The 15,381-nt window shown below is 41.7% G+C and overlaps 1 protein-coding gene and 1 non-coding gene across 16 annotated transcripts in view; both read right to left on the bottom strand.

The window, feature by feature from the left end:
• Window positions 1-15,381, bottom strand: part of PARD3 (par-3 family cell polarity regulator) — a 746,206-nt gene that overhangs the window by 263,114 nt on the left and 467,711 nt on the right. For all 15 annotated transcript variants that reach the window (XM_075550306.1, XM_075550307.1, XM_075550310.1 and 12 more), the window contains one exon: window positions 10,897-11,124. In XM_075550306.1, the coding sequence (XP_075406421.1) occupies window positions 10,897-11,124 (228 nt within the window). The remainder of the gene's footprint in view (window positions 1-10,896; window positions 11,125-15,381) is intronic.
• On the bottom strand, window positions 4,676-4,839 carry LOC142449729 (U1 spliceosomal RNA). The gene has a single exon (XR_012784844.1). It is a non-coding gene; the product is annotated as a U1 spliceosomal RNA (small nuclear RNA).

The raw sequence follows: 15,381 nt of genomic DNA, 5'->3' as shown, positions 1-15,381 counted from the left end.
TTCAGTCTCCTCTGATGACAAGGAGCAAAGATGGCATCGTTCAATGTTTGGAGTGCATAACTATGGACTTGAACGTATAACCCAATCACAGGGGGAAAAAACTATCACCTATTGTTTATTATTTAGAAAAAATACTCTAGGTATTACAAATGGCTAGAAGCCGTGGGGAAAGGGGGTGGCAGTCTGCGATGAAGAAGATGTACAGGCTTGGAAGCTCCCCAGAGGCTACTGTCCTTGGTCCTACAGGCTCTCTACCGGATGGAACTAACTCGGAAGCTCCCCAGAGGCTACTGTCCTTGGTCCTACAGGCTCTCTACCGGATGGAACTAACTCATGGATAATGGGCAACCATACCAACATGAGATTTTCGAGCAGTTTACAATTTACTTTGGAAGACAAAGAATAAAAGGTAAAAAAATGCACATACATTGATTCAATGATACATCACCAGCTAACGCCTTAAAACTTAAAGACACATTACCATGGGCAATTTCACAAGACTTCGTGCATCCACTGGCCATTACCATTTTCCATTTATTATTAGAAAACAATTAATAAACATAAAGACTGGACTTTCAGGTACTGCAAAGTGCTGAGCAGGAATTAACTTTGGGGACACAGTGTCATTATGTTCTGAGTTGAGTATCTTTGCCTTTGGAAAAGGAAGACGGGTGTGGGAGTGAACAGCTAGTTGTGCAGATGGTGTTGAATAACAGGATCTGTGCTTCTGGACTCTGACTTTTAACATTAGAATGAGAAGCTCTTGGCACAGGAGGGACTCAGCGCTTTCTGAACAGTCACACTCAAAGCTAGCACGAAGGCTTTCAAAGGTTTTCAACTAAAATACAGTGTTAAATAATAAATTGATAGGACGAAGAAGTGCGCATAGTGGAGGAAGGAGGAAAATATCTGAGGGAGCCAAGTGACCATGGATCAGTGCTACGGCCGAGGGGATTTCAGCTTTGGGGGGAAGAAGGGGGGGGGCAGTTAAAATGGATAGCTTTCAACGCAATTTACCTTAAAGGCAGATTTCTTTTTAAGAAATATAAGAACAAAACTATCTCCATTTATGTTGTACAGTGAACAAAAACAAAAGAATGCTCTTTCAAAGAGATGAAACTGACAGCTGCAAGACATTCTGTATCGTCACTTCACATCCTAACATTCTCTTGGCTTCACGTCCACAAACGAAGCCTGTAAAAGACTCCTGAAGGGCATTTCACTGGTAGCATAGCACCTCCACAATCATTATCCCTAAGGAGCCCTGGTGGCATAGTGGGTCACACACTGACCTCCTAACTACAAGGTCAGCAGTTCAAAACCACTAGCCACTCTGCTATAAAGATGTATAGACTTGGAAACCCACAGGGACAGTCTGACCCTGTCCTATAGCCTCGCGGTGAGTCAGAATCAGCTTGGTGGCAAATACAATGAAGGCAACCGAGTCCTGCCAAGGTCTCCTAGCTACGCCGTAGTACTGAGTAGGACGACTTTATGTGGTTGGTGAGACTGAATCTTTACGGAAACAAACCGTCACCGCTTTCTCCTGGAGAGCAGCTAGTGGGGCTGAACCTCCTTGTAGCAGTCTACTGTCTAATGCACCGTGCAAGGAGGATTGTACCTTCCACCTTCTGCACCCTGACAAGTCGACTTTGGTGTCTGATGAACTTTACACAGCAACTGGTCCACAATGGATGCGCTTTGTCTTCACGGGGAAAAGGCATATCAAAGTTGAAGGCTATCCTTTCAACAATTTTGACAAAATGGATTGGCTACACAGCCAAAATGGTAGCACCCACTAAAAAACATTTTAATTAAGGTGCAAATCTGGATCAAAATGTGTATTTAACACTACATAAAATATGATTTCTGATGCCAAAGAAAGAGGTTCTAGCTCACTGTCTAGACTCCTAACTTCAAAACAGGAACAAAGTGTAGGACCGTGACCTAAATGCCGTCTCCGTGAATCTAGTTTGAAAAATCAGACTGACTTTCCCCAAAAGGTAGTGTTTGTAACCGTGATGCTCAAATCCACATGGGATTTAAAAAGAAAAAAAATCAGACAAATTCTATTCTAAACCAGGGTGTTTGGAAGCTCACGGGCTTGAGAAAAGTTTCTAAATTCTATTCTATTCTATTCTAAACCAGGGTGTTTGGAAGCTCACGGGCTTGAGAAAAGTTTCTTCAGGAAATGAGGTGGCAGCTTGCAGGACAAGAGAGGGAGCTGGGAACAAGAAGAAAACACAGCTTGTGGAGACCGCAAGGTTTGGACAAGAAAGGATGAGGGTGTTTTAGAGACGATGGCCCTAAAACTGTGATCATAGAGCTTCAGATGTAAATCTACAGAGAGGAGGACCGGATAAGAGATTCTAGCAATCACTTCAGCAACGAAATGATGATGACTCAGAGACGTCATGGTAGGAATTTAAAAAGCTTAGTTCCGCCCCGGTTACACAGTGAGCTGATGAGGCCAAGTTTCAGAGCCTAGAAGTGCTAATGAGAGAAATCACATCATCATCATCCATCTTAGTGTGAGATATGCTAAGCAAGTAAATGTCGTTCCCTCCGTTTCACAGGCAATGCCAACCTTCATTACTCACCTGGATGAGTGCGCTTCTATCACCTACCTGATCGCTGGGCCAGCAACACAGCTGCTTCCTATCCTGCCCCTGGTCAACAATCCTCTAGCCTCTGGCCTCAACGATGTATTATTATTATTTACTTTTGTCTTTATTGATGCCCACTGTCAAATGTGATGTTCTCTCTATATATCTCTTCTCCAATGTTTCAGCAGAATGATTTTTTGTTTTAAAAAAAATCTCCTTGTAACGTTCATTATAACAACAAAAACATGAGTTGGAAATTCAGTACACGGGTATTAGTCTATCTATTTTCCTTTTTGTTTTTTACATTTCCAGTGGCTTGGGTGAAAGTCTACATAGCCAACCAGTTTCCTCTTCAGAAATGTGGACAGTTTGCTTTTCTGACGTGAGTTGCAATCCCCTCACTGTACAGAGCACTCTTCCGAATGTCGCCCTCAGCCCCCCTTCCCATTTGTCACGCTTTCCAATGCCTTCCTGCTACCTTCTGAACTCTGTTTGGGGGTTATAGTGCCGGGTTTTTGTTCTAGGGAGCATGAGGAAATTTTTTTAAAAAAACACATAAAACAATGCCATTATCTCTTAATTCCATTTCCACCAACATTTCGGACACCTCCCATTGCTCCACACAATCCTCACACGCACTGCTGGTAGAACACAATGACGTGTACAGTGCTGAGCTGAAAAGGGATCTCCACGGATCATCAAGTTGTGGTGGTGGTGCTTTTTCCATGAAATCCTTTCATCAATTTTCAGGTTATTTCAAATGCAAATCATTTCAATGAGACTGTCTGTAATCTGGTCCCTGACTACAAGTTCAACCTCAGACCTCATCATGCACCAGACACAACGACCTTACAGAATGAGGATGGTCCGGGGGCCTTCGTTTTCAGACACCAACTCCTGGTTCCTGCTGTACCCACTGATGACTATTCATTCAAGAAGACTCAAACTCACGTAGCTTTTCTTCAAGGAGGTTCTTGTACCTTCTCCTCCACCCTCCTTCCATCGATGCTGAGGGAATAGGCCTTCTTCATCCTCATAGTAACCGGTGTCATTCCCCATCATGGCAACCAATCTCAAGGCTTCTCAGGTGTTGTTTCACCTGTTAGGCTAAGCCACCCCTGGCCCTTTCTGAAATTTACATCTTTACATTCGATTTAAGGTGCCCAATCCATTAATGAATACTTTGGTAAAACGAACTTTCCTAATTGGTACTTTAATGTTCTAAAACACCATGGGACAGAGAATCAGAAAACATGCACCTGTAGGACCAGGCAGTTTACCAGTTCTGTTAAGTCTAGGGACCCTATGAGTCAGGTCTGACTGGTGGCATCGAACAACCAGATTCCATTATGAAGAAATACATGATCTTGGTCAAGTCTTTAAAACAATTTTCTCATGTGAAAATGTTTAGCTCTGTGGATTGTGATTTAAACACTTTAGATGGGACTTCTTATGATACTTTTAACATTATTACTTCTCAGTTGGAAAAGGTAGTTTAAGGAAAGGATTACACTACTTCACCCGCAGACAGCCCAGAGTGCATTTCAGAAATCTCCCTTTTAAAAAAAGTTGCCTGTGACTCTTAAAAATACATATTAGTAGGAGCCCACATGGTGTAGTGGTTTTGCATTGGGCTGTTATCTGAATAATCAGCATTCAAAACCACCAACAGCTCTGAGGGAGAAAGACTGGACTTTCTGCTCCCGTAAACAATCACAGTCTCAAAAACCCACTGGAAGTCACTATAAGTCAGCAATGACTTGATGGCAGTTGAGTTTTATAAAAGGATAGAAAAGTGTATTCTTACTCATTCCAAAATATTTTCATAGGTCAATATGCGAGTATCCATAGGAATTAATCAAGTAATAGGACCAAGTACTCTGACTTTAACATCCATGACCTGGATTCTTAAACAACAGATTTGCAGGAATATAATATGGTTTGCTTAAGAGAGAATTAGACTTAGTGTGCATTAATATTCCTCACAGAACAAACTCCCATCAAGTAGCTTCTGACTCACGCTGTCCCTCTTCAGGGTTTTCTGAGACAATACATCCTTTTTTTCTTTTAAGGGGAGAGCGCGAACGCAGTCCCCCACTACCACAAATTATGCAGTTAAGTTTCCCGAATTTGGGGAAATCGCAGGGGTCAGCAAACCCAGAGTGCAATGGGTGAGCCTCACCCTGAGAAAACCACCTTCCTGATCGGGGTGTCTCCCCTGCCAGGTAAGTACAACAATACATCTGTATGGGGGCAGACAGCCTCAACTTTTCCCATGAGAGTGGCTGATGGCTTTGAACTTTAAACCTAGTGGTTAGTAGTCCAAGACATGATCCACAGGGTGACAAATGGTGGCCACATGTATTCAGAGTACCGGGAGAAGAAAACCGCAGCACCAAACGCAGAATGCTATTTTGTAAAGCATATACCAACAAAAGAGTATTCCCCTGAAAATCATGCGTGAACCGGTTCAGTAACAAAGCACTTGTTTCACATCTCACAGTGCCGACCTGCTTTCTGTAGATGAGCAGTTGCTGACACTGAGGCTAGAACTCAGTGCCGGCGTCCAGTGTAAATTGGTTCTGAATTAAGTCAAATACCTCATTTCCCCCACTAAGATTGCCTTTTACTATTAGTATCTTTATAAGTCTGATCTTTGAACATCTACAGTGATCTTTTGAGAATGGTAACTTCAGCAAATTACATGTTGCAACGTTGTACGCAGCACATATTATTACTAACTGTAAGATACAGTACAAAACAAACAAAAACCCAAATCCAGATAGTTGTTGAGTCCAGTGAGTCGTCAGCTCAAAAGCAGGGCCGTGCACAGACTCCCCGCCTATGTTTTAAAGCAGCAATTTCCACCACCACCCCTTTTCCAAACAGCTATTAACAGGTGAACGACTCAGAAGAAATACGGCTGTGTGTTTCCGTAGCACACAATTTTTCACATGAAAAATTCAAAATATCTGAAAATCCATATGGACAATTAATAAGCTAGTATTTGCTGGGTTTTTTGTTGTTTTCTTTCCCCTCCCCTACCCAGAGAAAATGTGTTCCTAAATTGATGGTGAGGCTCCTTATTGTTAGTAACTTTTAATTGGGGAAACATCGGATTATCTATTTTTCAAAAAGTAAACAAAGCAATGTGATTGCATACATTTTCTCAGAGCAATGGAAACTAATTTATTATGGGGCCGTGGAAGTCGCTTGCTGCGAGCCAGGCAGGGTACATCATTTGCATAGAAGAGGGAGCAGATTGTGGAGGACTTGCCCTGTCAAACGCAGGTAGGGCCTCGGAAATAATGGGTCCCAGAATACAAAGCTCCATCTTGATCCAGACAGACACACACGACATGGAGAGGCCAGATGGAGTCAATGAGAGACAAAAACGCCGGCTTCTGCCATCGCCACGGGAAGAACCTAAGTGCCACCGAAGATGACAGCTACCAGATACCACATGGAACTCTCCCCAGTCTCTTGGCCTCCATTGACATGCCCATGACATGATTACAGCACTGCTGAGAAGCCACGTTTGGGCTGTGAAATAGAGTCACGGGGAAGGTACTCAACGCCACCTACAAAAGCCATAAACTAAGCCTATGCATAAGCAGCTCCCTCGCGGAGAGGGGAGCGCTACATCAGAGGAAAAAAATCGAGAGAGCACAAGAGAAGCTCTGTTCCTGACAACCAGGCCCTAGGCTCTCTGCGCCCATCGGTTTTCAACAGCTGCCCACTGGAACTTTTGACAGGGTGAATGCCATGCTTACAGAATGCCTTGGACAATAAAAAGACTGTCTGCTCAAACAATGGTGCTCTTTTTCAGAGTAATAGTCAAGGATGACAGGGATGTTTACCTTCATGTACCCTGGTACAAAAAAGCTGCTGATGCAAATGAACCCTTCAATGGCTGGACGTCTGCCAGGCAGCAGGAAGAGCTGCTGAGAGATAGCTCTCAGAAGCGCGAAGAGGCTGACGCACACCCAGCAAAGAGCGCCGTGGCTTCTGGAAACAGCAGCAAGGACATGTGTGCCGACCACGCTGGGAAGATGCACAAGCCAGAGTTGGAGAAGGGTGGCCATTGAAGAAGCTAGAGAAGAACCTCACTACCTGGACTTCTGGCCTACAGCAAGGTGGCCTAACAAGCGTCTTTTCCTTCCCAATCCTATAGTCGGCCAGTGACCACCAGCAGTAACACCACTCGATAGAGTTTTTTGAGGCACTGAAGGCCTTCTGAGCGTAAGATCCAGTATGAGATACTGACAAGGACAACCAAGTCTTTTCCATAAAGCTTACAGCATATTGAAAACCCCAGTGACCTCTGTGTCTATATGTCCCATGACACATGATGGGTGTACACACACACACACACACACACACACACACACACACGAGTTAAGCAGGAATTCCCACAGCCATGTACTCAATTCAATATGGAGTCACTGCATCCCAGGAATTGCCCAACCTGTGCTAGGTGCTGGTTATGCAGGCGTAAGAGAGCAAGGACATGCCTTTCCTTGAGAACGTGCTGACAGGAGGTGGGCCGTTGGGAGGGATGTCAGTGAGGTAGGGACTCATCAAATGAGAAAATTAGATGGGATGTCAGGGATCCTCTTAGCCAGTGATTGTCAAGCTTTTCTTAAGTAGAGCAAAACACCTTTATTCCCACCCAATTAAAATTTCCAAAGAATTACAATGTTCATATAAAGGGATTTCAAAAAACTTCCTGGGAAAGATCCATTGTAATTTCATTTTCCCATAACTGTTTTGAAGTTCAGGCAGAGTAATGATTCATTCAGAGGAGGAATTAAGCTCTGTGGCCATTCCCGAGCACCACTTGGCTTAACCTCCCATTTACCTCCCCCTCAGGGGCCTCTCCTGACCAGAGGTCACAATGCACAATTTGAAAATCAATGTTTTCGTTATTTAAACCTTCAGTTGTACAAAGGAGGAAATTAAAGCTCAAGGAATTTAAGTCGTCTGGCCAATATCCCAATTTAGAAAATTCTGGACTAGAAGGCAAATCGTTTCCTCTCAGGCCACTGCGTATTTTTTTTTTTTGGATAAGTACAGGTTCAACCATTCACACTGCATAAATTCAAGTTTTATGTTGCCATTCTTTTGAGGTATCCCAAGTTTGACAAACAAGTCAGGAAGAGAAAGGAGGGTTTTTGAGGAAAACATTACATGAGGACTTGTAGGTGCATGTTTTAGGTCAAAGGCCACAAACATCTTTCCCAATCACTGACAATCAAAATTGTAATTTGTCTATTTAACTGTGTTATTTTCTCCTGAGAAACGATGAATGAATGAAATTTGACGCATTTGAATTTTTAGTCTCCAACTGCAAGCTGAAACAGTTTGCAGTGTGACAAATTCAGAGTTCTGCAACGATGAGGAACTCTAGAGACTGCACCTGTTGAATTAAGAACATCCTTGTACCGACATGCATCCACTTAATCATATTTGAAATCGGCAATATAGTAGTGCTAGGTGAGATTATTGCATTTTGTAAGTTAGGAAACTCAACATATTAAACAGAATTTTAAAAGTTCAGGATCATCATGAATTATAAAGGCTAATAATTCTGTCCATTGCTGTATCTATACGCATCTATCTACATTTATTTTGATCTCTTGAGGGGCTAGAAGACCCTGTCTCATGGTTACAGGGCACGGTGAATGCAATTAATGTCACTAAATTAAACATGTTAAAGATGTTGAAATGGCAAATATTTTATTATATATATTTCAACTACAATTGAAAACATGATGAACAGCAAGTAAAACCTAACAGACTGTCTTTAAACCAATTAATAAATTTTTAAAGAAAGAAAAAACCTATGTGGCTTATGAAATGCCGAGATCGAGGGGCAGGATCCAGGAGCATGAGGGCTCTTACTCTCAAAAGCCTGGATGATAAGGACCATGAGCAAAAGAGGGGAATTCACCGGAATTTGAAAGTGTACATGACTCGTGGTCTTGGAGACCAGACTGGGCAGCAAAAAATAGAAAATGAGCTCTTGTTCTGGTTAAAAAAGTTTTTTTTGAAAGACTGCATATATTTGAAACCATTGATGAGGCAGAGGGGGGGAAAGCGCTTCAAATTTATATGAAAAATTAAGATGAGGGGAAGGAACTCAAGATAGAGATAATTTTCCTAAATTGGCTTTGCATGTTGCATGAAGCCCAACAGCATACCTCTTCCCAAACACATTACATATGGCACACAGAAGTATATGAAAACATGGCTTCCCCTCTCCTCAGAAGAGAATCTTTTCATTTAAAATGCTTCCTCTCCACGACAGTCCTCCTTAGGCCGCCATGACAGACGTAATCCACTTGAACGTGCACTTGTGTAAGAGCTTCTAACCAACCCCCGGTCTAGGCCCTGCATTACCTTCAGGGTGTTCACGCTCACATTTCTTACAAAGGGCTGTTTCTCCTATCCGTGCCTTTTCTTAATGTAGAGGCACATGTCAAAGTTAAGAAATAGAAAGATACATTAGTGCTTAGGAACACTAGAAGCTAATCAACAATTTTTCCTATGAGGTTTACAAAGTTCTTTCTCTACTACCGTTACGTAAAATCTCTAGTAGGCTCCTACTGCTGCCACCACCCCGAATTAAATGGACATTGTTGTGATATGAATGTATGGCTAGAAAGACAACTCGTTGAAAACATATATACATTGTTTATGTCCAAAATGCTAATGCTTTACTCAATATACAAGGAAAATCCTATTTGGGGCTCCTACTAATCATTGATAGTCAGTAATACCTGGCTTAAAATAGTTTGCAGTTGGGAAACGCACACACCTAAACAATGATATCTTTTTAATTCAGCACAAGCAACAAACCCTCAAAAGAAAGAGATGTTTTCAAAGTGTGTGTATCTGTGTGTGTGTGTATAGTAGACACATTTGTATATGTCCACTCTAGTCATAACATGTACCAATGGTTTTCAAGCATTTTGGTCTCAAGAGACTTTTAGATGCCAAATATTAAGGACTCCAAAAACATTTTTCTAATGTTAGGTAAATCAATCAATTTAAGGATAAGTCAAGAGGAGTGCTATAAATCATAGAAATCTTTATTACACAAACAGAAACCCATTATTTCCTAACATGTTCTGCATCTAGATCTATACATTTCTAAAAGTGGTGGTTCCATCTCAATAATCCTTCCCCAAAAACTCTGTGCTCTCCAATTCATGCCAGACCCAAATGGCAGTTCTTCCATCCTCGGGGCATTCCAGTGGTGTTCCTTTAAATGTTCACTGAGTTTGGAGAACAAGGAGAATTCTGCAGGGGCAAGATTAGGGGAGTCGGACAGACGGGGTGAAGTTTCCCAATGGTTTTCTCTTAGGACAGCCCTGGCTGCCCTTAAAGAGGAAGCAAAGGCACTGACTGTCCTGATGGGAACCATCTTTTTCACAAATGTACTGGCCTTTGTACCACCAACGCAGTTGGCAATTTTCTTCAAACGTCTACCTAACAAACTTCTGTGACCATCTTGTGGCAAAAACAAAAATACATCAAGATTTCCCCTTGGGGGGTGGGGATGGGGAGGCAGAGATATTCCTTGAAAATCTCAAAAATTAGACACCATAATATTCTGAGCCAACTACTCTGTGTTTCATTTAACTGGTCAGCAGTTCCCTTTAAGATCTACTTCTGTGATTGAGTTGTTTTTTTGAAGAGGCAGATCTATTACTGGAGAAACTTGTCTACAGTCATCTGCTGATCACAAATACATGTTTCAACACGTTTACTTTAGAATAAATCCAAACATGTATGAACCGGAATGCCAAGTAGCAATACTTTATCTTACGCAAGCCTTTACTAGATGAAAATGAGAAAAAACTTAAAAATACATATTAGTGATTTCATGAAAGCAATAAACCAGGTTTATAGTAACAGAAATCATATTTCTGTGGGAAAAGAACAGTATATTCCAAAAAACAATCAGGGAGAAAAAATAGCATTGTTTTAAATGTTAGCAAATCTCTTTAATAACTGAATGAAGAGATTTATTCTTGTATCTACTTTGATATTTCAAAGACTGCACCCTCCCAGGAAAGGCAGGGAAACTGACCACTGCACTTGCGAGAGAGTGAGAGTAACACCAGCACTAGCCTATTTTAGTTTCATGGTGCAAAGAGCTTTGACCGGATGGAACCACCTGGAGGTGCTGGGGACCTCCACAGGCTCCCCAGCGCGTGGGTGAAGAACTGCGGCTTTAAGGAGTGCTTGTTCTTGCTACTCTGGTTTTGCCCTGCCGACTTACAGGTGTCCATGCCTTCGTCGTCGTCATCTACAGCAGGCTTGTCGTAAGACTTGTCGATGGCGGCCCTGAAGCTCTCGTTGCACCCCCTCCCTCGGATGATTCGGGGTCTTGGACGGTGGAAAGGAATGTCCCCATTCAAAGTCACCTCTGCGACGGCTGTCTGCAGGCTCTCCAAAGAGCTGGACTTCTTCAGACCCAGGGAAGGGCCTACGTCTCTGCTGGGAGAACCTTGGAGGTTGACAAACACATGAAGTTCATTAGCAGGAGTGGTCAAACAGCATCGTGGGACATCCCTGAATGATGGAGAACTTCAGGGGCATAAAGGCCATACACTCGTACTTGATCAATAATGAGCTCTGGAGCATTGATGGAAAAGGTGGTTGAAGAAAAAATAAGCCTTGGCTACTAATTCTTTTTTCCCCCCTACGTTATATTAGCCTTGATCTATGTCTCTATTTTCTATTAGGAAAATTTTTATTTTAAATGCCACTCTGAAAAGAGTTCTCGTAGATTATTTACCTATAAGCTACTCAAAACTGTTACATTTATGTTTTTTAAAATGCCCCTTTACATGGGACTTAGTAAATAAAAATAAGTCATTAGACTCCATTTTCAGCTCAACAGATGAATTTTTTTAGAAATCATTTGCTCCGAGTAAGGTAAATAATACAAACAGTATAAACAGAAGCTCATTTCAACGCAGAGATGATGAGAGGGCTGAGGTAAGAAACCAAGTGTGAGCTTTTTTGCTTCATTTAAGTCATTTTGGGGGCTGTTAAAAAATATCAACAACAAATGTTAAATATTCATAACCAATGAACTTCATCAAGTCTCTCCCCCATTATAGTGAAATTCAGAACCCTCAACAAGTCAAGAGACAACCTGGCACTAATAGAATTAGGGCAACCTGGTACAAGGTAGAAAACTATAAACTATTGATGACCTGTAGAAGAAGCAATACAAGACTTGAGGAAAATCAAATATCAAAAAGGTTTTCTCCAGGAGAGAAAAGTGGGAAAAACTAAAGAGTTGGTGAGAGGACTTATGGTATAGACTCATGTATAAGCCAAGTTTTCCATCTCATCGCTAATGGAGTTTCTGTGGTAAAATTAGGTGCCTTAGCTGATATTCAGGTAGGCTTATACTCGAGTATATACGGTGTATCTGTAGGCCTAGTAATAATAGATGTTCGAAAAGCCAGTGGACAGAAAGAAGAACTTTCAGCAATTACCAGGAAAATCTGCATAGTGTGACAGGAGATGATTCTGGGGATTAAAATGTTGGTGCTATTACTATCGGGAGAAAATAATCAAAATTCAGTTCTTTAGCCAAGAGAGACTGCCTCATCCAATACCAATGAGCAGGCACTCAAAGGGAGACTAACTACTAGCTTCATACCACCACCTGGACAATCTTTATCATACAACTGGTTCTTCGCTTCACAAAAACAGGTGGGAAAAAATGAGTGTGTGCGAGAAATTGAATTGTTTATCTCTACATGAGATTGTCAGGCCATATGCTGACCAACAATTAAGGATTAGCCTTTCATGTCATTACTTAGAAAACAAATAGTCATCATAATGGGTTTCATGGCACAGAGTATATGACAAGTTGGAAATTAAACTGAAAAAACCAAGATAAGAATGATCTTTTTTTTTTTTAAATATGCGCTCCTAACACCATTCACCTAAATGTCAACAATGGGGTAGAAATTTTTAGTTGGAATAAACACATTAAGAATATAATATAGCCCCAAACACAATTCAAATAAGAAACAATAGCCCATAAAATACTGGCCGTTGAAAAAAGGAACAATTCTCATTGCAGGTTTATATATCCACTAGATTATTCACTTTAGGACAAAATTTCACATGAAAAATTCTTTCAAGGAAAATTAATCTTATTTTTCTCTTGCTCTCGCTATAATTTTTGACAAGTTAGTTTTCTAAGTACTCATAAAAGTTCTGACACAGGAAGGAAATAAATTTCATTCTAAAGAACTAAATAAAAAGAAGTCAAGATGGAAAGGATGAAAAAAATCAGTCCTGAACAGAAACATTTAAATGTCTTAGCCATCGCATCAAGAAGATCACTTCGTGAGTAAATTCAGGCTGTGTATAAGACGTCACAGCTGCCGGTCAGTTCTAGAAGCAGACACTGGGAAAATATTATATGCTTGTTTGAATCCATAAGGGATATCTACAGCTATACATACAAATCCATATATATTTTTATGTATAGACATATGGATATAGCTTTATATATAGATGTTGCTGTATTTATTTGTGTGAAATAGATATTCATAGCTATAGCCATATTCCATTTTGTGCATCCAATAAGGATTAGTGTGAAAACAAAATTTATATTTGTGTTGCTTTCCTTGAGGAAATACTCCCTGAACTTTGACTTAATTTACTCACGTCATGAGAAAATTCATTAGCATAATCCAGATACTCCGTGCGGACTTATTAAAATTGAGTGTCCTTCAGCCTAGAGAGGCTAGAAAGGAAAAAGCCAGAAGGTCAGTATCACTAAGCAAGTGTGCCACAAAAAATCAGTGCGTGACCCCATCAGCTCACGTGCGTGTGACAGGAGGATGGACAAAGAATTCATATTTTTGGATTATGGTACCGGCAAAAAACATTGAACATAACTCGGGCTGCAAGGAGAACGAACACATCCGTCCATTGGGGCAGTTTGTGCCTTAACAGGGCCGATGGCAAGACATGTCCCAGTGTGCTGTGCAGATGCGGGAGGGAAGGGGAAGACACTGTGCCCGTGTGAAGGAGAAGCTCAGTCAAAAAGTAATGTCCTCAGAGAGACGGAATGACAATGGTGGCGGGGCTACCAGGGACACGCAGCAAAGGCTGAGGACCGAGCAGGGCGAGCCGCTCATCCTTCTGTTGGGCGGAAAGCCGCCCTGAGGAGGAAATGACTCCCAGGCACCCAACACTAGCCCGTCCACAGGGAAACTCCGTACCTCGACTTTGCCCTGCCTAGGATGTGCAATAGTGCAGCACGGCATGTCCGCAAAATTCTGCTAATCAAGGGTGAGGGCCATAGGGTGTCAGGAACTATTCTCCCTACGCTTACATATGGTTGAAAATGTTCACAATAAAAATTATATGGAACGTCTGCGTAGGTAACTTTGGGATCTATAACAGGGGACAGATCGGTAACACTTCATTCGAACTCAGCTATGCCCATTTGTGTGCACATTGTCTATAACTGCTTGCTACTACAAGAGCAGAAATGAATAGAGACCGTAAGGACAAAACCAAAATTCACTGCCATCGACTCCATTCTGACTCACAGTGACCCTGTAAGATAAATGAGAGCGGCTCCTGTGGGTTTCTGAGGCTGTAAATCTGTTGAGCAGACAGCCTCATCTTTCTCTTGCAGAGCAGCCGCTGGATTCGAACTGCTAATCTGGGACTCAGGAGCCCAACTCGTAACCCACAAGCACACCAAAGCTCCTCCCTACGGACTACCATATCTAAAATATTTCCTGTCTCACTTTTCAGAAAGTTTGCTGACCTTTGATTTATGATGTGAATCTCAAACACTTAGGTACTATAATTTTCAAAGGAGGTTTTAACAACAGTTCTGTTAAATGATATATTAATATCTCCTAATGGAGCTCAGGGCCTCTGATGGAACCGTGGTTAAGTGTCTGGCTGCTAACCATGAGGTGGATGTGAACCCTCTGGCCACTACATGGGAAAAGCGGCAGTGTGTTCCCATAAAGGTCTGGCGCTGGAAAGCCTAGGGGGACAGAGCCACTCTGTCCTACAGGTCTCCATGCATCAGATTCTGCCTGACAGCAGCTGGCCCGGGGTTTAATTACAGCTACTGAGGTCTCTAACATTAGAAACTTACCACTTACTAGTAATAAAGACAGAAAACGTCTTTCTCTTTAATGTGTGGACAAAGATGGTTTCAGTTTTGTTTCTGAAAAACATCCTTTTATTTTAATCAGAAAACACTATTCTGCAGTTTATAAGTATCTTAGATCATTAGCAGACAGCTCAATGCCCTTCTCATTCGTATTCCTTCTTGCTCTTTTCAAAAAGCAAATTATTCTTGAAGTCCAGGAATAAAGGAGGAAATCATAATCAAGCTATTTATTTTCCCTAGGTCTGTTTTTCTATACCTTCCAAGTAATGCGTCTGTGTGGGGGGGGGGGGAAGGGGGGTGACAGGGGGAGGGGAGAGAAGGAGGCAAGGAGAGATGGAATTCAGTTTTCATTATGAAAGGCTTATGGTGAGACATATGCTAAAATACCATGGCGACTCACCCAAAAGGCACGGGACTAAATTGTAAAATCCTGATTACCCTGTCCATTCCAGTGACTGAAGTGAAGGGATAGCAGAATGACTGAGGAGCTGGCCAGTCACAGAAGGGTGAGGAGAGAGCTACTTAAAATACTTTTTCATAGAAATTTAAAAACCAATAGACTAAAACATATGCCCAAGTTTTGCAACT

Source organism: Tenrec ecaudatus, chromosome 5 (assembly GCF_050624435.1).
Source record: "Tenrec ecaudatus isolate mTenEca1 chromosome 5, mTenEca1.hap1, whole genome shotgun sequence".
NCBI classification, from domain to species: domain Eukaryota; kingdom Metazoa; phylum Chordata; class Mammalia; order Afrosoricida; family Tenrecidae; genus Tenrec; species Tenrec ecaudatus.
This window is presented reverse-complemented; position numbering and strand designations above follow the sequence as displayed.